Below are 23,109 nucleotides of genomic sequence, written 5' to 3' on the forward strand. Positions count from 1 at the left end.
CATCAAACAGGGCATGGACCAATTGCACGTATGGAACACTAGCACGACAGCCGATAGACTGTAAGACAATCTGGCAACAGTGTGTAGTGTAGCCAGTCAGGAGTATCAGCCAGGGTAAACAGCAGGCTGAGATGAGAGTGCCCTGGCGTACACAGATCAGCCCTGTTTGGGGCTGCTGTCAGATGGAGAATACATTACGACATTGTTTTTATCGTATTTTGGTTTATCATGCCCAGAGGTTGGCCAACCCAGATTTACGGAAATGTCAAACATCCGTCAACTAAAAGCTGGGAGATTACTGATCAACTTGCCATGTCACGCTCTGAGTGTTTCAATATCTACACTTAAAGTATCAGATTTTAGAGAGAAAAAACTCTGGTGCATACTGATTAAACGAACACAGGATGTTTCGTTTTTCAAAATGGTTTTGTGTCCCCATAAATCATGAAAATTCAACTCATGTCTAATCACCATATTCATCACACAACACTATTTTTTGTTCATATGAAACTAAAAAACTATTATAAAACTATTTGTTGCATTGTTAATCGTGAACCATACCTAGAACACTGCAAGATAAAAAACACACCGTATCTACATTACAGTACTAAGACTGAGTTATCACAGGCTAATAATTTAACTGGGCAGAAGAGCAAGACCACCTACACCTTTGGAGGACCGGCTCTGTGATCAATGCTCAATTCTTGAGGATGAATGAGTGAGCGAGATGGGTTTTACCCCACTTTTAGCAATGTTCCTGCAATATCATGGTGGGGGACACCAGAAATGGACTTCACACATTGTACCCATGTGGGGAATCGAACACGGGACTTTGCCATGATGAGCGAACACTTTAACCACTAGGCTACACCACCGCCCCCTTGAGGTTGAAGAAAACTACTTGAAGTAAACTGTCTTGTAGTAAACATGCAGATGTAAGATACTGCTTATCTAATAACCGTTCCTCTCAAATTAGTTACTTTCAAAGCCTTACCACCACAGAAAAATTTAGCCCCTTACAAATAATGTACCAGATAGCACAGAAATATTCTGCTATCATATATACAACTTCAAACAAATCTAGAAGATCTCTAGATTGTCCTAGGCCATTATACACATTTGTATTAGCATATCTATTGTTACTCTGACTTACATATCTTGTTTATGTAGTTTATAGAATATTGTCACTGTTTCTACATGGAATGTTTGCGCAATAACTATCTTGTATGAACACTTACACACCCACTCATGGCTTCAACATAACTACTACATTATAGCCGTCTTACATTTTTAGCGGAAATTTACAAAAACATAGCCTTCTCCACAGTGGAGTTTTTCTGCCAAGATCACTCTTCATATAACTGTCAACGCCTCTTGCAACACATTACTCAAAAAAAGTGTGGGATTTTTTTGTCCCAAGTTCCTAACTTTCAGTTCACACAAACAAGTGATCACACTTTGGTCGAAAACATGCTGTGAGCACATGACATGTCACAGAACATGACAGTACATGGTAATCAATGACAATACAGAGGATTCTTTGTTTCATAAACTGGTGGAAGTGAATGAACACTAAAGTACAACTGTTCCAATATTCTTTTCCTGGTTTCTTCACAAGCTCTGTATTACACTTTTGAATGAACATTTGGGAATAAGTAAAGGAATATTTGTAGTTTTATATGTTCCCTTATTGGTTTCCGTCAATTTATGTGACACATTTTCCTTGGCACTGTATTGTCAATACTAACTATCTACACTCTCTCCCTACACTTCTCCACAGTTCACTATGCCTCTGTCTGGGATGTTTCAACATCAGTGGTCCACAGAGGACCTTGTATTGTCAATACTAACTATCTACCATCAAGTTACTGTGGTCGCTGTCTCTCCCTACACTTCTCCACAGTTCACTATGTCTCTAGCTGGGATGTTTCAACACTAGTGGTCCACAGAGGACCTTGTATTGTCAATACTAACTATCTACCATCAAGTTGATGTGGTCACCGTCTCTCCCTACACTTCTCCACAGTTCACTATGTCTCTGTCTGGGATGTTTCAACACTAGTGGTCCACAGAGGGCCCTGTATTGTCAATACTAACTATCTACCATCAAGTTACTGTGGTCACCGTCTCTCCCTACACTTCTCCACAGTTCACTATGTCTCTGTCTGGGATGTTTCAACACTAGTGGTCCACAGAGGGCCTTGTATTGTCAATACTAACTATCTACCATCAAGTTACTGTGGTCACCGTCTCTCCCTACACTTCTCCACAGTTCACTATGTCTCTGTCTGGGATGTTTCAACACTAGTGGTCCACAGAGGGCCTTGTATTGTCAATACTAACTATCTACCATCAAGTTACTGTGGTCACCGCCTCTCCCTACACTTCTCCACAGTTCACTATGTCTCTGTCTGGGATGTTTCAACACTAGTGGTCCACAGAGGGCCTTGTATTGTCAATACTAACTATCTACCATCAAGTTGATGTGGTCACCGTCTCTCCCTACACTTCTCCACAGTTCACTATGTCTCTGTCTGGGATGTTTCAACACTAGTGGTCCACAGAGGGCCTTGTATTGTCAATACTAACTATCTACCATCAAGTTACTGTGGTCACCGTCTCTCCTACACTTCTCTTCCACAGTTCACTATGTCTCTGTCTGGGATGTTTCAACACTAGTGATCCACAGAGGACCTTGTATTGTCAATACTAACTATCTACCATCAAGTTGATGTGGTCACCGTCTCTCCCTACACTTCTCCACTATGTCTCTAGCTGGGATGTTTCAACACTAGTTTCCACAGAGGACCTTGTATTGTCAATACTAACTATCTACCATCAAGTTACTGTGGTCACCGTCTCTCCCTACACTTCTCCACAGTTCACTATGTCTCTGTCTGGGATGTTTCAACACTAGTGGTCCACAGAGGGCCCTGTATTGTCAATACTAACTATCTACCATCAAGTTACTGTGGTCGCCGTCTCTCCCTACACTTCTCCACAGTTCACTATGTCTCTGTCTGGGATGTTTCAACACTAGTGGTCCACAGAGGGCCCTGTATTGTCAATACTAACTATCTACCATCAAGTTACTGTGGTCACCGTCTCTCCCTACACTTCTCCACAGTTCACTATGTCTCTGTCTGGGATGTTTCAACACTAGTGGTCCACAGAGGGCCTTGTATTGTCAATACTAACTATCTACCATCAAGTTACTGTGGTCACCGTCTCTCCCTACACTTCTCCACAGTTCACTATGTCTCTGTCTGGGATGTTTCAACACTAGTGGTCCACAGAGGGGCCTTGTATTGTCAATACTAACTATCTACCATCAAGTTGATGTGGTCGCCGTCTCTCCCTACACTTCTCCACAGTTCACTATGTCTCTGTCTGGGATGTTTCAACACTAGTGGTCCACAGAGGGCCCTGTATTGTCAATACTAACTATCTACCATCAAGTTCATGTGGTCACCGTCTCTCCCTACACTTCTCCACAGTTCACTATGTCTCTGTCTGGGATGTTTCAACACTAGTGATCCACAGAGGGCCCTGTATTGTCAATACTAACTATCTACCATCAAGTTACTGTGGTCACCATCTCTCCCTACACTTCTCCACAGTTCACTATGTCTCTGTCTGGGATGTTTCAATACTAGTGATCCACAGAGGGCCCTGTATTGTCAATACTAACTATCTACCATCAAGTCCCTGCTGTTCTCTACAGTTCACTATGCCTCTGTGTGCGTTGTTTCAACACTAGTGGTCCACTTAGGACCACAACCTACTGAAACATGAAACCCTTGCATTGAGGTGTCTGGACATTTCATTTCCGTCATCTGATGTGACAAGTACCAGTCTCACAACTAGGCTGCGGAAATTATACTGTACTAGCTGTTCTCTTGTGTCACATAGGTGCAACAAAGGCTTCACCATGAAACACATCAGGATCAGTTGTCTTACAACACACAAGCACCATCAGTTTAGTCCTGCCCAACTTCTTGAAGAAAACATATCAATGCCTTACTCTGATTATTTCTGCCATTTATACAGGATACATAACACAAAACTATTGGTGGTGGTGTGTGGCACTGTGCAAAGACCACAGTGCACTAATCAGTTGAAATTAGGCAACACTGGTCGCTGAGAAAATTGGATGAGTGACTGTGCTTGGCAGAATGACTCATGCGGTTTTTATGACTTCAGACCTGCTGCACAATGAAGCATATAAGACACATCTGGTCTCACCTTAGGCAAGTGAGTTTGTTCAATATTCCCTCTGTTCACCCAGCAGTGAATGGGTACCTGGTGGGTTGATATATTCATAACTGTTAACCACCAAGCACCTCACAGGCAGCTTGGGTTGTAGTGCACACTGATCCGTAATTAATACATTTCTACATTATTCTACATTTCAGACAGAAATGGCCTTGTTTCATATGGAGCGAGCGACTGATCTAACTATCTCCACAATTAAATGGTAGAACTACTAGTAATTAATTTAACTATCTACAGGAAAAGATGACAGTGAGCAGGGAATATAAGGGAAGCAACTCCTTCCAGAAGACATAGTACTGGTACATTAGACAGTGAGCAGTAACAACAGGCTGTGTGTTATCTCCATACAAATCTCCTTTTTTTCAGTCTTGACACGTTCACACTAACACCACACTCCTCTTTCACTTATCATCATCAACTGACAAGCACACAGACCTTGCCACAATCTAGATAAGGTACATGTTATTTTCCATCCAACATTATGACATGCTATCTCAATTACCCAGTGTTTGTTTGCCTAGACTAACACTGGCACGTGGCCACAGCACAAAAAGTCTCAGTGTTAACTATATATAATTATCCCTTTAGAGAGGATTTTACATTTTTGAACAGTTAAGTATTATTTGAAAAGGTGCTTATTCATGGAGGCCACCCACGCTATTTGTCTTGCAGTAGGTAAGGTTAAATTATTTTAGAACCTACCTTCCACATCTGTACTTCTTGTTAAATGAGGTGTTGGCTTAGATTGGCTCCTTCAGAAAAACCAATAAACAATTTCTAAGACCCCTAATTGTTATTGTCTATATTGTTACCTGTAAAACTAAGTGCCTTTCAAGTAGAACATGAGTTGTTTATAAGTACAGTACTCTATGGTTATAATGAACTCAAACGGACCAGTAATGTTTGTGCATTATAACCATAGGTCATCACTCACATTTGGACATGAATTATACAGTTATTATACAATTATAACAGGTTGTTATATCGCAGTTTGTAAGTATGTTCGTTATAAACATAATTTAGTCCAAACCAATTTTATTTCTTGTTTTACAGTTCCGCCGGTCTTATTTTTTCAAGAATAAGAAAAGAAAAGAAAAATTTAAAAAATTAAAAATTTCCCAGCGTGATCGTTTTTTTTGCCCCATACACACATTATAAACTGCCAAAAGTAAAATACTTTCGGTATTTAAAAGGAATATTACTTTGACTGGTGATTTTTTAATAAAAAAATTTCCTCCTGCATTTAGGTTTTCTGAAGACAAAAATCCGTAAAACAAGAAATAGAATTGGGCTGGCCTTACGTGTTAATACCAAAAATCCAAGTCTCCAGCTGAAACCTTGCAATACTCTCCAGTGAGAACAAGTGAAACTCAGTGCAATTAACATCACTGCCAAATTGATGTAGATATAGAATTTGTTATTTTGGAAGCATACTGCTCTATTTGAAAGTCGAACACACGGCTAAATGTGAAAGGGTGCCTATGTGAGTATTTACGGTAGTTGCTGCTCATCCAGACATAATTACACCCATTCTTGTGCTGTGTCCCAACTAAATGTTCATTAATATCCTTTGTGGGATGTGGCACAAATTCCAATCAGGAAAATTACTGGCAATTTTTGTCAATAAAATTTCAAAGGAAAGGCTCAATGACAAACGTAAATGTCATCTACCAAGCAAATAACAACAGCTAGCAGCAAATATTTCTCTGTGGAGTCTTGGATAGTGTGCCAAAGCACCTAGCACACGAAATGACAGAAATGACGGGACATCCTGTCAAGAGCTACTCCACTGTCTTTTACACTCACAACTTGATGTGTCTCTTATTTCCATGGAGGTTTCAGATTAGGATAGGTAGATACTATTTCAGTGATGGCATTGATACTTCTTGTGTCCCCACCCAGAGAGGCTAGAGTTCCATCATGGGTCCTACCGGGGCTCACAGGACATGTAGCCAGCATGCAACCAACAAAGGAAGTTTGTCTTACTTTTTTTCTTAAAGTAAACAAGATATAGACTTACGGGCTGCTAGGATATCACTACTTAATGGTAAGTCATGCGCGTTCACTCACATATGGAATTTCATTGAAAAGAAGGATGACTGGGCTTTCTCAATGTAGGAAACAAATGGAAGGAGTTGTTTACAACTGACAGAGATTAACCCCCAAATAACCTGGCAGCCTTTTCATGAAGTTGTCTTAGCTACATCACATCTTAGCGACTTACAACTAAAGTTTCACTGCCTTAAGAGCCATTCCTGATGCCGTCTTAAACCTACCGCAATGTTATCTGACATAGGACGTTGCTATTCTTGTCTAAGACTGAGCTCTCTTGTCTTTTGAGGTAGGATATGCTGGGGTATTGGCAGTGACATCATTTCTTACTCAAGGGCTTCCCAAGATAAAAATTCATGAATGCAATAAAAAAAATCACACACACACACGGACACACACATTCATGCACAGACAAATTATGCTCTTTTGTACGAATCTTTTGAACCTCCACAAATTTAAAGGGTGAACTGCATGTTGAGCTGAATATCCAGATGCCTATTTCATCCTTGAAACTCAAATCACAAAAATAAACACAGACATCAGTAAATATCCTGTTTGTATGAATGTTTCTTTGATATATATTCAAGTTTTCTTTGAGCTATCCTGTAAGCCCAGCAATCTATAAACTGTAACTGTGTAGGAACTCACATGCAGCAAAACGGATATTTATAAATCTACCAGGTCAAGGAATACGTGATTTTTACCACACACTTTTTACCACATGCATAATGATAATGATTTTTTTAACAGAAATAGTACTGTAATCTCATAAAATCTTTCACTTCAGTATGATGCCTCTCTGTAACGCCTTGAGATCGATGGATGGTAAAATGGAATAATGTTCCAGCAAGTGCAGTTAACATAAACTGTAAACATTTTAATTCAATCACAACAGATATATATACGGTCAGGTTGCTATTAACGAAAACAGTATGGTTTCTGTCTGCAAATGACGTCAGTTTTCTTTAAAAAACAGCACACAGAAAAAAATTCTGAAATGCTCCTTTCAACACTCACAAGAGAGTATTCATTCATGAATTAAAAAAAAAAGCAAGCTATCCAGCTATCATATCCTTAGTTCTTAATCCTCTCAATGCTACTGTGAAACCCATTCGACAGCAGAGCAGCATAATGACATCCCCAAATATAACTTGCAATAACTATTTATCAAGTCGAATTTACGTGTCATTTGAATTATGCATTAATTCTCAGCTTTCTAAATATATAATCTTCAATTAGTTTATGTACCTTAAAACGAAATGCCCATGAATTAAAAATGTGTTAGCCAAAATTCTTGGCACACAGCCGCAAATAACGGCCATTGTTGACCTCTGGGCCTAGATATTCGAAGTTCTCTTAGCGTTAAGATAGTCGTAAGTGCCATACATTAACATTAACTTACGACTATCTTTGCGCTAAGAGAGCTTTCGAAAATCTAGGCCCAGGCACATCACGAAGAGTGGTACCCACTCTAATATTTTCTTCATATTGAAATATTTTTAAAATAATTTTATCAATATTTTTGTTCTTTGGTGAAGAGAAAACTCTGAAGTTTCCCATTTTCTAAAAATTAGTAACTGTTGGTTTAATTATTTGTAAACAAAAACAATCTCAATGTTACATCACCGATTGGACGATTAGGACCATGGCAACGGCGGTATACAAACAACTCCACTTGCATCGTCATACCGAAAAAAATGTGCCATCCTTTTGATATATCCAACTATTTTCGCTGGAATTAATTACATGCTCTGATTAGGTAAATGTTATTGTCTTTGTAACAAAATTATCATATTTATCGAGCTATTGGTTACTTACACTTTGCTAATGCATTTGATAGATCCTTACTATCTTTACCCATGACCATTTGGGAGAGAAAATACTAATCATATTATTGATAACAATTAACATATAAAAATATATGAAAATATAAGTGGTAACCAGCTGTGAAACATTAAGCATTACAAATCTATCATCAATATTCACCAAGGATTGTAATTTATTGGATAAATTTTTATATGTAATTGAAATTGTTCTGAAGGGAGACTGTATTAGAGGGTGAATACTACCTAATACTGCACAATATTGCATTAGAGTGTGAATACTACCTAACACTGCATCATTGTATTAGAGGGTGAATACTACCTAATACTGCATCATTGTATTAGAGTGTGAATACTACCTAATTGTATTAGAGTGTAAATACTACCTAATACTGCATCATTGTATTAGAGGGTGAATACTACCTAATACTGAATTATTGTATACTGGACGAAAATAGTTAGGGATATATGCAAATTTTGAAATTATGAATAATGATCTATGTATTTAACACACTGATAAAATATCAATAATAAAAATACCAATATCCCTAACTTATTTTGTCCAGTATATTAGAGTGTGAATACTACCTAATACTGCACCATTGTATTGGAGCATGAATACTACCTAATACTGCATCATTGCATTAGAGGGTGAATACTACCTAATACTGCACCATTGTATTAGAGGGTGAATACTACCTAATACTGCATCATTGTATCAGAGTGTGAATACATACAGGATATTTCATTAGTGCCCATGTCATACTATGTTTACACCTGCCGTCGCCCGCATGAAGAACGCAACATCACAGAAGAAATGTGACGTCATAGCATTGCTCATGACGTCACGTCACCATGACAAAGTGATATTTTGCCCTAGGGCATTGTATGAAAAATATTAACCCCGATATTTTCGCCCTCGTAGGTAATAATACCTAATACTGCATCTTTGTATTAGAGTATGAATACTACCTATTACTGCACCATTGTACTAGAGTGTGAATGCTACCTAATACTGCACCAACTGTATGAGAGCATGAATACTACCTTATACTGCATCTTTGTATCAGAGTGTGAATACTACATAAAAGTATTTATACTGCACCAGACATATTAGAGTGTCTGAAATTTTCAGCTCTTTAGGCAAATAACACATGAAATATCCCATGAAAACCCATACAAAATGTATGCACTGATGCAGCAATTCAACTGACTAAATCCGCAAACACTTGGAGTAGCTGAACCACAAAATGTCGTATTACCTGATCATTGGCAAATGATAATGGCCTCCGGGCAATATCCATGTTATCCAGCTGTAATTTGGTGACTGCTCGCTCTGGAAACAAAGAAAAAACTTTTAAGTACTTTGTATGACAGAAAATTGAAAACACATCAATCACAGCTGACATTTAACAGCACCTACATATGCTGTAATCCATCTTATGGATATGGATTATAGATGTAATTCCCTGCAAAATGTGTACAATTTGGAAAGGGCACCGTATTGTTTTCTATAGTAAATGTCAATATAATGATATTGACAGACGTATTGAAGTTCTGTGTGTGCACTACATGTTACACTGAGTGGCTTTGTGGCTGCATTAGGAAGGGAATAAAACTGAATACATGCATGCTATCCCACAGGATTTTGACGCCCACAGGAATGCATACTTATATGCATCCAGTGCACAGTTGACTGTGTGGTCAAATAAAGCTTTGGCAGTATTGGTTTTCTACTTTATAACACCACCAAATACTCATTAACAAATTTACCTTTTACTAGCCAGTGTTTACTGTAATGGAGTTGCTGAAAATAGTCTCTTAAGGAGTGAGTGAGTACACAATTGGGATACGATGATGTGTCAACCAAGTTCGCGAGCCTGACCACCCAATCCTGTTGTTCGCCTCTAACGGGATCGGGTGGCCTAGCTCACTGACTTGGTTGACACATGTCATTGTATCCAAATTGCATATATCAATGCTCATGCTGTTAATCACTGGATTGTCTGGTCCAGACTTGATTATTTACAGACTGCTGCCATATAGCTGGAATATTGCTGAGTGCCGCGTCAAACTAACCTCACTCACTCAATCCTGAGAATTGTTTTAATGCTGCTTTTAACAATATTTCATCGATATCATGGGAAGGAAGATGAGAAATGGGCTTCAAACATTGTGGGGACTCAAAGCCACATCTATGGTATGACAAGCAAACACTTTAACCACTGAGCTAATACACCACAGGTCTTGTAGTTAGGAGAAACCACATATTTGTCACATGAACCTTCAGGCAATTTTATACTCTCTATATCAAAGCTAATTCTGTATCATATTTGAACAAGTTATGACAAATGAGTCATCACAGCTAATAAACACGTTTGGTAAACACATATTTCATAATTAACAGAAATTTTAGCACGACTGAGAGCTCATCAAAACCATACTTAAATGGCAGTTTAAGACCGCTAATTAAAGTGAAAGATTCGGCAATTTCTATCTCGGCAGCATCTTTGGTGTTTTTGAAGTAAAAAGCGAATGGTTTGAAGAAGAATTTCTTGACCCTTATCCCAGTGAAGAAATTACGAAGCTGGAAAATCCGTCAGCAGCGTAAAAGCGGCAGTATATTCAAACCGGGTCTAGATCTATGTGTGTTGACGTCAACAACACGTCGGCCCACACGTCCTAACCTGACCGCTTCCGTCCCGGCCGTAATGCCCAGTCCTTCCACTTCCACTGTTCATGTATCCCACATAAAACGTGGTGTGTCAGGTCTTTTCCAAATTGGGAATAGTAGGGTGGTTATCAACAATTATTTCCGTGAATAAAGTTAGCGGCGTCTAAACTTAGCGAGTTCGAGGCTTGAATTTTGGCGAGTCGAATGTCATACAGTAGGAGAGATCAATAATTCGCTTGAGAAAAATCAAATAATTGTACTTGCTCACAGTATAAACTGCATTTGATAATTAACAGAAACTATATAGCCTAAAAAGCCAGGAGTAATATGAACAATATTGAATTCAGTGTATAATCAACACAACAGGCCAAAGGAAACTGGCAATAGTTTCCAAATATAACTTCATCATAGGATCCCAATCAGCATACCATGGTAGAGATTCACCCAATATATCAATGAATAATGACAGCCCAGGTTCACAGCAAGGTTTGAGGTTCACAGCGGTGGTCAAGGCTATACTCTTTATTTGTAAAGATGCAAATTGTACATCATCAATATGGATGATGTCGAAGTGTTACAAAATTGGTTTCTATCTCACAAAGTCTAAGATCTGACATAACTGATAGCAATGAGCTTCTTGTTAGTACGTCAACCTTAACCGATGTCCAATAAGCTAACGACAAGATCCCTGGCATCCCCAATACATAACTTGTGATACCTGACATATTTACTGAACATGTTTATCCTGACCCTAGCACAAGCTCGCCCTCCCATGTTGCAATATAGGAGACCGATCCTCCCCGAGTTAATGACCATCGCACAGATAGAAATCCCAGTGGGATCTTCAATCAAAGGTAAGCCGAGTTGAAATCATCTCATAACCTCTAGTAATTGGGAAACAAACAGCCTCAGCACATTGCCTACAGAAGCTTACTATCTAATATTAATCAATACATTTTCAATCACACAAAATAATGAAAACAAATTTTAGTCCACCCAGGGGATGAAGCATGAAGAAGGTCCATTATAGTAGGTGCCTGGGACAGCATGATACACGACATACAGGATATATGGCTGGCTTGTGAATCAGGAAGTCCCAGCTTCAAGTAGCATCTAATTATCTCCTACAGATAGGAAATTAAATATGAAGCAAATGTCAAGTATCAAAATATCCTACATCCATATTTTTGAAATCCTGTCTAGCTTATGAAGACAGTACTTCCATTTCTATTGTCTATTTCTATTGAGTTTTTGCTGGAGCCGATTCATAATGCCTGCTGTTTGACTGGTCTGTGAGAGAAAGGTCTGTTTTCAATAGTACCCATTCTGAATTGTTGGTTCTCATTCAAAATCCCCACTGATTGACCGGTCTATGAGAGAAGGATGAGATTTTGTAGGCACCAGTTTCAAAATCCTATCTGTTTGGCTGGTCTGAGAGAGGGTACCAAGGTGAATTTGCAGCAGTAATATTTGTCAACAGTAAACACATTGCAACAAACAAACACAACCTATCATCACAGAACACAACATGAGACACCCTAAAGCTAATTCATCTGAGACGAGACGAGACGACAGAAACTGCACTGCCTGGCACACTCCACTGTATTCATATTATAAACATATACTTGTTGGTCTCTATCAATCCCTCATAAAGTGACCTTTCACAGAAACTGCAACAACCATCAACAGCACTGAACTATTAATTTACATTTACACCAGTATGAGTGATGCCACGCAAGACTTAACCTGGCACATGTGAAACTGTATTAAAAGACATAGCTCAATAACATAGGCAAACCTCCCCAGGTCCCACCACCACCTTCCAGCTTGTCGAACATCACACATGAGTGAGCATACAAAGGCATAACGACATGGCCACTGAAAGCTGAGGTGTAAACCAGCGGGGGCTATCGCACCCAATTCACAAGTTCCCAAGACATTTTCATCTATGATGAATTGTCTGTCAAAACGAACTGAGCATTCAAAGAAGCAAAGCATAGAAACTGTCAAAAGCAATAGTACTCTCCCTGGAAGAATTTGTGTTTTTTTGTTCTAATCCAGCTGCTACGATTGATAGGGATAACATTTATTGTCGTTATATACTCAAAAACAGTCATCCTGTGGTCTCCGAAGTGATCTGTCAAGCTTTACATTAAGTTATGGAAAATTTTAAAGAGAGCAAAGCTCATAAGCTGAGGCAACTGTGAAATCTGCTGTAATGAAGGCACCAAGAAGTCCATACTGCAGAGAACTCTTTAGCCAAAGTGACTGAAACACACATTCATGCATGGCACTGTCATGTTTGTGTGGCCAGATATTCCTTGTTTCAAATAATATAGTTAGAATTACAGTTTTTTTTAAAAGCATACATTTTAGTACTGTTCGGGTTTGAATCCCATCCTGGATTTGAGGTGAGGTGAAATGGGGTTTAACATCGCTCATATGACGATGTGCATGCTGCTTGTTCTAATCCAGTGAGTGAGTGAGTGAGTTTAATTTTACGCCGCTTTTAGCAATATTCCAGCAATATCACGGTGGGGGACACCAGAAATGGGCTTCACACATTGTACCCATGTGGGGAATCGAACCCGGGTCTTCGGCGTGATGAGCGAACGCTTTAACCAGTAAGCTACCCCACCGCCCCGTTCTAATCCAGACTTAGGCTGGTTTTATAGTGCTAGCCCAATGAGATATCATGCCGCAGTTAAGCATGAACATAATATGTAAACAATACACAACACACTTTAGAAAGTGACTGCTGTTCCCCAAAATACAGTATAATTCAAATGAATATTGCATTAACTTGCCCCCCAAAACCTAACGCAAATTAGAGTGAGTGAGTGAGTTGGGTTTTATGCCGCTTTTAGCAATATTCCAGCAACGTGGAAGACACCAGAAATGGGCTTCATATATTGTACCCATGTAGGGGAATCAAACCCGGGTCTTCGTCATAACGAGTGAACACTTTAACCACTGGGCTATCCCACCATCCCCAAATTCTAAAGAACAAATGAGAATGCATAAACATATTTTACACATTTCTTTCAACCTACCCATGATAATATTAAATCTGAAATAAATATTAAAAAAAAAACACACATGAAAAAACTCCATATTGTGCAGTTTTCAGTTTGTAGAGACCCTTGTCTCACCTGGGGGAGAACCTGGTTAGTCCCCTGTCCCCTACATGTCACTGTATGTCGTCAACAAGGTTCCCCAGGGCACTGCTTAATGTCCGTGTATATTGTCCTTCTCATAATGGTACAGACAACTACTTCCATCATAAAACTACTCCAGACATCCATCATGGCTGAAGTTTCTCACATAAAACATGTTTCTACACAACCATAGTGACAGGTGGAAAGTATGATATCACTGTAACACTGTAACAAACGCCATTGAATTCCTGGAGAGTGACAAAACATTCATAGATTCACAGCACGGTGTGTGTCTAGTTATGATCAGACAGTGAGTGAGTGAGTGAAGGGGTCTTTCGTCACGACAAGTGACACCTCAGGGTCATATAATCTAGAAGAGTGAGTTGCCGCTTTTAGCAATATTCCAGATATATCACGGCCAGAAATGGGGTTCACACATTGTACCCATGTTAGGATTCGAACCCGGGTCTTCAGCACGACGAGCGGATGCTTTAACCACTAGGCTACCCCACCGCCCCTATAACCTATAAGACTGCACCACAGTTGGGCATCCAGTACAGGATAGTGGGTGAGTGAGAGTCCAAGTCGGATTTTACACTGCTTTTAGCAATATTCCATACTTTACTCAAGTAGGGATTAAAACCTAGGGATCTGGCATGATGAGTGAATCTGACTCCTAAGATAGGGCAAACTGGCATAAAACAACATTCATTTCCACTGTAACTCGTCATGAGTGTGAAGCCCATTTCTGGTGTCCTCCGCAGTGATATTGCTGGAATATTGCTAAAAGCGGCGTAAAACCATACTCACTCACTCACTCCTAGTCATGACTGAACAGGGCTGATTGTGTGAGCGTCGATATCACCAGGGCTCATGACCTACAAGGTTAGCCATGCAGCTACATAATGCTGAGATCACTGGATTGTCTGGTCTTGACTCGATTATTTACAGACTGCCGCCATATAGCTGGAATATTGGTGAGTACGGGATTAAACAACCAAACCAAACCCAAACCCAAAATTTGTTAGTTCGCTACACTCAGTGATTTATATGACAGCAGTCTGTAAATAATCAACCTTGAGTCAGGCAATCCAGTGATTAACAGCATGAGGATCGATCTATGCAACTGGGATAGGATGACATATCAGCAACTCTGAGAATCCGACCCCGTTAGTCACCTCTTACTACAAGCTTACTCAAAACGGGGGAAATAGGTGCATGGTACTAAACTAAAATTATATTCAAATAGGCCTGAAAATACCTTTTCCATTAGACTAAACCCTTTCAATTGTTATGGCACAGCTAAAATCCCTTGGAAAGCCTTGTTTGGGAGACCATTTGCATTTGTTTTGAAGATAAATATTCTATTTATATCATTAAATACCTAACAATATTTCTAGGACTAAATGTCAGTCAACAACGGGGCCACCATGTCCACAGTCAGTTCAGGATAGTCACAACCATCTTGATAACAAAAAGCTTCCACATTTTTCTTAATTAAATGATACTGAACAATGTCTTAATCACAAAATAATGGAAATGTCCTTTGGCTATTTGTCTCAAATAATATCTCAACAAATATGACAAAATTAACCAAGTATGAAGATTAACATTCACAACATTATTTTGAATCAGCAACATGATTGCAATACCATATCAACATGGTATGATAAGACAACCCAGTGGTGGATACTACGAGCAAAGATCAACTGTTTATTCTCAGTGGTAAACAAGAATGTTTTCCATATCTAATATATATTAAATAGTTCAGCAATGTTAAAATATTCCCCGATAATTCAAATCAACACATCAGCTGCATGCATGTTCAGTATTTCAATCCCACCTTGTATTTCTTTGAAGCATCTCCTGATAACAATACATTAGCACACAATGCACAAGGGGGTTGGTTTTATAACAAGACTAAATTTCTTCATCAGTGCAATTTGGTCTGCTTACAACACATTTCAATCACTAAGTCCCTCCTGATAACTATGTCATTTTTCGATGATTAAAATCCACTCGAGCTTAAAATGCAAAGTCTTCCTTCACACAGGATCTGGTGGAAAAGCCGGACAGTATTTCAAACCTTGATTGGACAGTCATTCATGTATAAAATGTCCTGTCAAAATTGTTGCATGCTTCAATAACATCTTTACTATCAAAGTCATTTTCACCCACTTTCACTTTGTGATATAGATTTGTTGAAAATTGACGATCTTTTGAAGGAAGACTGTGATCAAAGAAAGGGTGTGATTGCATTGGGAAACCCTTGACACTCAACAGACTGCACAGTACACCAACTGTTGGCCCTCAGAACTATCAACATATCTGTGTACGTATTTGGTAACATTCACAATAATTACATGAGTTATCTAAGATATGGTTGTTTGTTGTTGACTTCTGGTCATAAATTACTACTCTCATCAGTAATTATCAGTATTATTACTCTGATTATTACAGTGATCAATATTATTAGCAATGTCCTAAGTAAATAAATCTGACAACCTTTGTTAGTTGTGAGGAATTTAGCTCACAGCAACTATTTTTTCTAGACTAACACTTAGTCTCGAATATATATAATTTTGATTGTAACAAATAACAAATAGACTTGCTTCATTTAGGACTTTAGCATTGCAGGGAGGGCTAGGCAGTAAGGAAAATAATATGGTTCAGGGACTGTGAGACAGACTACTATTTTATTCCAACATCTAATTCTAAGAGTGATGGCCATCATCCTTCATGCATACAGCAGCAACATGGGTGAATGAGGCTCTAGACGTCGTTCCACAAAGCCATCTTAGAGCTACAATGATTGTAGGCCAATGGTAAAGAATGGGAATTACGATCACCTTAGCATTAAGATTTGGTTTAAGAGTCTGGACCAGACGATAGAGTAATTATCAGCATGAGGATCAATCTACGCAATTGGGATATGATGACATGTGGCAACGAAGTCAGCAAGCCTGACCACCCAATCCTGTTGCTCGTCTCCTACGACAAGCATAGGTTACTGAAGACCAATCCTAACCCGGATCTTCACGGGTCTTAGCACTAAGACTAAACTAGATTCTCCACTGATTAGGTACATGTACAGCTGTATCGGTACAAGCAACAAAATACTTTCCACAAGGCTGTATTGAAGGCTGACTTGATTGTTTGACTCTATTTTGAGCATGTGTTTATGTACCACTATCAAATAACAGTAACACCAGGTGCTGTTGAAAAGGTGAACATACCGTGGAAGTGTTACATTCAAAGGCCGGTCAGTTGTTTATTTGAAAAAAAACCCCAAAACCATGGTACAGGTCAAAAATTGTATCAGGCATTGTTTTTGTCATTATTACATCAGCTTGTCCTCCACATGTCTTCCATAAAACATTTTGAAAGCCGTAATGAGTTGTAACCTTCATAAAATGATGTTTGAGTGAGAATCATGTGATGCTTGTACTTCAGAAGTTGTTGAAGACATTCATGCTGGGAGTTGCTGAAATATTGCTTGACAAAAAGGTAAAGTTGACTATTCATAAGTTTGAAGTCATCCCACTTGTCATACAGTCTTGTGGACAGATTTGTATGCCGCACTCAGCAATTATCCAGCTCTATGGCGGCGGGCTGTAAATAATCAAGTCTGGTCCAGAGAATCCAGTGAGCAACAGCATTGATCTACGCAATGTGGGATATGATGACATGTGTCAACCAAATCAGCAAGCCTGACCACCTGATCTTGTTAGTCGCCTCTTACGGCTAGGGCTGCACAATATAACTGGTTTACCGGTATTAACCGGTTCAGACATGAAAACGATATGTATAGTGATACGCTGATCTAAAACCGGTATTTTGACATGCATTCGGAAAACTTCGTAACACTCGGAAATCTTCGGATATTTTCGTTTTTTAAATTGTTTCTTTCCTTGTTTCATTTGTGCCAAACATTGTTTACATTTTTATTTTGTCATGATTAAATGTTTTTATTCACGCCTAATCAAGCATTGTGATTTTGTTGCGTTTTTGCTTTATAAATCAAGCATTAACTCGATTATACATATTTTTTGTTAAAGAAAACTTCTTGCAATATATTGCAATACATATTGCAAAACATGCTTTCGCATCGCAATTTATCGCAATATGAAAATTTCTTGCAATACCCACCCCTACTTACGACTGAAGATGAATTCTAACCCAGATCTTCGTGGGTTCGTAGAGTTACGATTGTCTTAAGTGTATGTTTAAGCATGAGAGTAACGATCCCCTTAGTACTAACATCTCTTTGTGAAACAGATCTCAGGTGCTCTACATCAGATTCATGTGTGACAACTTGAATGCAACTATTGTCCCCCTTGTGACAAGCATGGGGATCTATTCTGACTCAGAGCTCTAAGACGTTAGGAGGTTCAAAACCAGAAGCTTTAACAGGGTTCTATCCCTAATATACATCTAAATGCTTTACACGTTTTCAAATGCCATATATCCCTTTCATGGCATCACAGACTGACTTCAATAAGCACACTTTTTATCTCTGAACTTTGATGAAAACGAATTTGTTTGGCAATGTCAAACAGAAGTCAGATGGAATTAAATCAACAAACACCCAGGGGGACAAAAAAATCTTTTTATGAAGATCTATCCCCACTTGGCTGTTCATATGAAAATCTTTCCTATCTTTTTGTACAGATGGCAAGATAAAGACAAGCCACATTACTGGAGTCAGAGTGGCAAATGAAGACGAACTAACGAGGAGAAGAGGCGGAGGTGAGGGTAATGCAAACATCGCACCAAGTACTCCAGGAATTGAACAGCCCCTGTCCAAACCTCCTCAGACCCCTGTGGAAAACACTATGTGTAATTGAGCCATTGATGTGCCCGATAAAAAACACTGAGAGCAAATTTGGCTGCAGCAATCAGATGGAATTATTGACAGAGACCTAACTCAACTGTACAGCTCGATACTGGAGGGTCCTCAGTAGGGACACAGTGTACATAATACCAACAAGGTGAGGAGTGATGGCTGGCCCAGCAACATGATCCACACACTTACAATAGTGTATATCATACCAGCAAGGAGAGGAGTGATGGCTGGCCCAGCAACATGTTCCACACACTTACAATGGCTGGCCCAGCAACATGTTCCACACACTTACAATAGTGTATATCATACCAGCAAGGGGAGGAGTGATGGCTGGCCCAGCAACATGTTCCACACACTTACAATAGTGTATATCATACCAGCAAGGGGAGGAGTGATGGCTGGCCCAGCAACATGTTCCACACACTTACAATAGTGTATATCATACCAGCAAGGTGAGAAGTGATGGCTGGCCCAGCAACATGTTCCACACACTTACAATAGTGTATATCATACCAGCAAGGGGAGGAGTGATGGCTGGCCCAGCAACATGTTCCACACACTTACAATAGTGTATATCATACCAGCAAGGAGAGGAGTGATGGCTGGCCCAGCAACATGTTCCACACACTTACAATAGTGTATATCATACCAGCAAGGGAGGAGTGATGGCTGGCCCAGCAACATGTTCCACACACTTACAATACTGTATATCATACCCAGCAACAGCAAGGAGAGGTGTGATGGCTGGCCCAGCAACATGTTCCACACACTTACAATAGTGTATATCATACCAGCAAGGGGAGAAGTGATGGCTGGCCCAGCAACATGTTCCACACACTTACAATAGTGTATATCATACCAGTAAGGAGAGCAACATGATGGCTGGCCCAGCAACATGTTCACACACACACTTACAATAGTGTATATCATACCAGCAAGGGGAGGAGTGATGGCTGGCCCAGCAACATGTTCCACACACTTACAATAGTGTATATCATACCAGTAAGAGGAGGAGAGAGTGATGGCTGGCCCAGCAACATGTTCCACACACTTACAATAGTGTATATCATACCAGCAAGGGGAGGAGTGATGGCTGGCCCAGCAACATGTTCCACACACTTACAATAGTGTATATCATACCAGCAAGGGGAGGAGTGATGGCTGGCCCAGCAACATGTTCCACACACTTACAATAGTGTATATCATACCAGCAAGGGGAGGAGTGATGGCTGGCCCAGCAACATGTTCCACACACTTACAATAGTGTATATCATACCAGCAAGGGGATAGTGATGGCTGGCCCAGCAACATGTTAGTGTATATCATACCAGCAAGGGGAGAGGAGTGATGGCTGGCCCAGCAACATGTTCCACACACTTACATAGTGTATATCATACCAGCAATAGTGATGTATATCATACCAGCAAGGGAGGAGTGATGGCTGGCCCAGCAACATGTTCCACACACACAATAGTGTATATCAATAGATGGCTGTATATCATGTTCCACACTTACAATAGTGTATATCATACCAGCAAGGAGAGGAGTGATGGCTGGCCCAGCAACATGTTCCACACACTTACAATAGTGTATATCATACCAGCAAGGGGGAGGAGTGATGGCTGGCCCAGCAACATGTTCCACACACTTACAATAGTGTATATCATACCAGCAAGGGGAGGAGTGATGGCTGGCCCAGGCCTTACAGTGTATATCATACCAGCATGATGGCTGGCCCAGCAACATGTTCCACACTTACAATAGTGTATATCATACCAGCAAGGGGAGGAGTGATGGCTGGCCCAGCAACATGTTCCACACACTTACAATAGTGTATATCATAGTGATGGCTGGCCCAGCAACATGTTCCACACACTTACAATAGTGTATATCATACCAGTAGGGGAGGAGTGATGGCTGGCCCAGCAACATGTTCCACACACTTACAATAGTGTATATCATACCAGCAAGGAGGAGGATGGATGGCTGGCCCAGCAACATGTTCCACACACTTACAATAGTGTATATCATACCAGCAAGGGGAGGAGTGATGGCTGGCCCAGCAACATGTTCCACACACTTACAATAGTGTATATCATACCAGCAAGGGGGAGTGATGGCTGGCCCAGCAACATGTTCCACACACTTACAATAGTGTATATCATACCAGCAAGGGAGGAGTGATGGCTGGCCCAGCAACATGTTTCCACACACTTACAATAGTGTATATCATACCAGCAAGGGGAGGAGTGATGGCTGGCCCAGCAACATGTTCCACACACTTACAATAGTGTATATCATACCAGCAAAGGGGAGGAGTGATGGCTGGCCCAGCAACACACACTTACAATAGTGTATATCATACCAGCAAGGGGAGGAGTGATGGCTGGCCCAGCAACATGTTCCACACACTTACAATAGTGTATATCATACCAGCAAGGGGAGGAGTGATGGCTGGCCCAGCAACATGTTCCACACACTTACAATAGTGTATATCATACCAGCAAGGGGAGGAGTGATGGCTGGCCCAGCAACATGTTCCACACACTTACAATAGCTGTATATCATACCAGCAAGGAGAGGAGTGATGGCTGGCCCAGCAACATGTTCCACACACTTACAATAGTGTATATCATACCAGCAAGGGGAGGAGTGATGGCTGGCCCAGCAACATGTTCCACACACTTACAATAGTGTATATCATACCAGCAAGGAGAGGAGTGATGGCTGGCCCAGCAACATGTTCCACACACTTACAATAGTGTATATCATACCAGCAAGGGGAGGAGTGATGGCTGGCCCAGCAACATGTTCCACACACTTACAATACTGTATATCATACCAGCAGGGGAGGAGTGATGGCTGGCCCAGCAACATGTTCCACACACTTACAATAGTGTATATCATACCAGCAAAGGAGAGGAGTGATGGCTGGCCCAGCAACATGTTCCACACACACTTACAATAGTGTATATCATACCAGCAAGGAGAGGAGTGATGGCTGGCCCAGCAACATGTTCCACACACTTACAATAGTGTATATCATACCAGCAAGGGGAGGAGTGATGGCTGGCCCAGCAACATGTTCCACACACTTACAATACTGTATATCATACCAGCAAGGGGAGGAGTGATGGCTGGCCCAGCAACATGTTCCACACACTTACAATAGTGTATATCATACCAGTAAAAGGCCATAGGCCTAAAATACATTATGAAACATACAGCATCTTCAATACTGAACATCATACCATACAAATAACATATACAGCAACAGTGCCAAAATACACGAGAGATTTTCACTGAGGTAAAGACTGACCAGATTGACCTTTTACTGAGCTCTGTATGAACAAATTCAAGCCACTAAATATGCGTAAAAAACAACTGTGTCACATTTCAAACTTCAGAGGGTTAACAGAAAGTAGAGAAGGTACCTGAAACCTCTGTTGCAACCACACACAAGAGTCAATAAATCGACCCTATCTTATATTTTATCAAGCCTTTGTTTTATCCTCTTGCATCCTTAGCCTGTGAAGAATGAGAAACGCAGAAGCTATCATCTGTACACAGAATATAGGCACAGTCTCTCTGATTCTTCACTATGTTGCTTCTTGGCATTATGTATATTGAGAATTAATAACAGCAACATACTCAAGGAGAAATAGCAGCAAACAGTCTTGTAGGTGAGGTGAGGTGAAATTGGATTTAACGTCGTGCTTGAGAATATTTCGCTCATATGACGACGTGCATGCGTGTGTGTGAGTATGTGCGGCTGCTTGTACTAGCCCAGACTTAAGCTGGTTTTATAGTGCTAGCCCACTGAGATACCATGCTGCAGTGAAGCATGGATACCCCACTCTGACACATTATACTGACTCCTAGCCGACCAGTCCTTGTTGTACCCATTAATGCCGAGCGCCAGGCAGGGACCAACAAGTACCATATGTTAACGTCTTTTGGTATGACGCGGTCGGGGATGGAACCCGCGACCGTCCGCTGTCCGGGCGGACGCTCTAACCACTACACCACGGAGGCGGTCAAACAGTCTTGTATTTCCCAGGAGGATATTGATCATATTGCCTATCAGTGTTGAACACAAGTTGAATCTGTATTCTATATTTATAGGTTTGATACCATTAAACAAACACATCTCGGTAGAAAACAATAAATATTCTCGGGCTGATTAAAAAAGATTAAAAATAATGGCTGGTCAGTAGGAAATATACTTAGAATAAAGAATTTAAGAGAATATGTTTTTTTTATATTTTTTATTTATTTATT

At 40.2% G+C, this 23,109-nt stretch overlaps 1 protein-coding gene across 2 annotated transcripts in view; it reads right to left on the minus strand.

Moving 5' to 3' along the window:
- The window catches only part of LOC124255612 (heparan sulfate 2-O-sulfotransferase 1-like), a 238,312-nt gene that overhangs the window by 122,031 nt on the left and 93,172 nt on the right, over positions 1-23,109 (minus strand). For both annotated transcript variants that reach the window (XR_006892707.1, XM_046689502.1), the window contains exon 2: positions 9,413-9,486. Coding sequence is in view for 1 of the 2 variants with exons in the window: in XM_046689502.1 (XP_046545458.1) it covers positions 9,413-9,486 (74 nt within the window). In the remaining variant the exon portion in view is untranslated. The remainder of the gene's footprint in view (positions 1-9,412; positions 9,487-23,109) is intronic.

This window comes from Haliotis rubra, unplaced genomic scaffold (assembly GCF_003918875.1).
Source record: "Haliotis rubra isolate DU_JTF1 unplaced genomic scaffold, ASM391887v1 Scf603, whole genome shotgun sequence".
Taxonomy (NCBI): Eukaryota; Metazoa; Mollusca; class Gastropoda; order Lepetellida; family Haliotidae; genus Haliotis; species Haliotis rubra.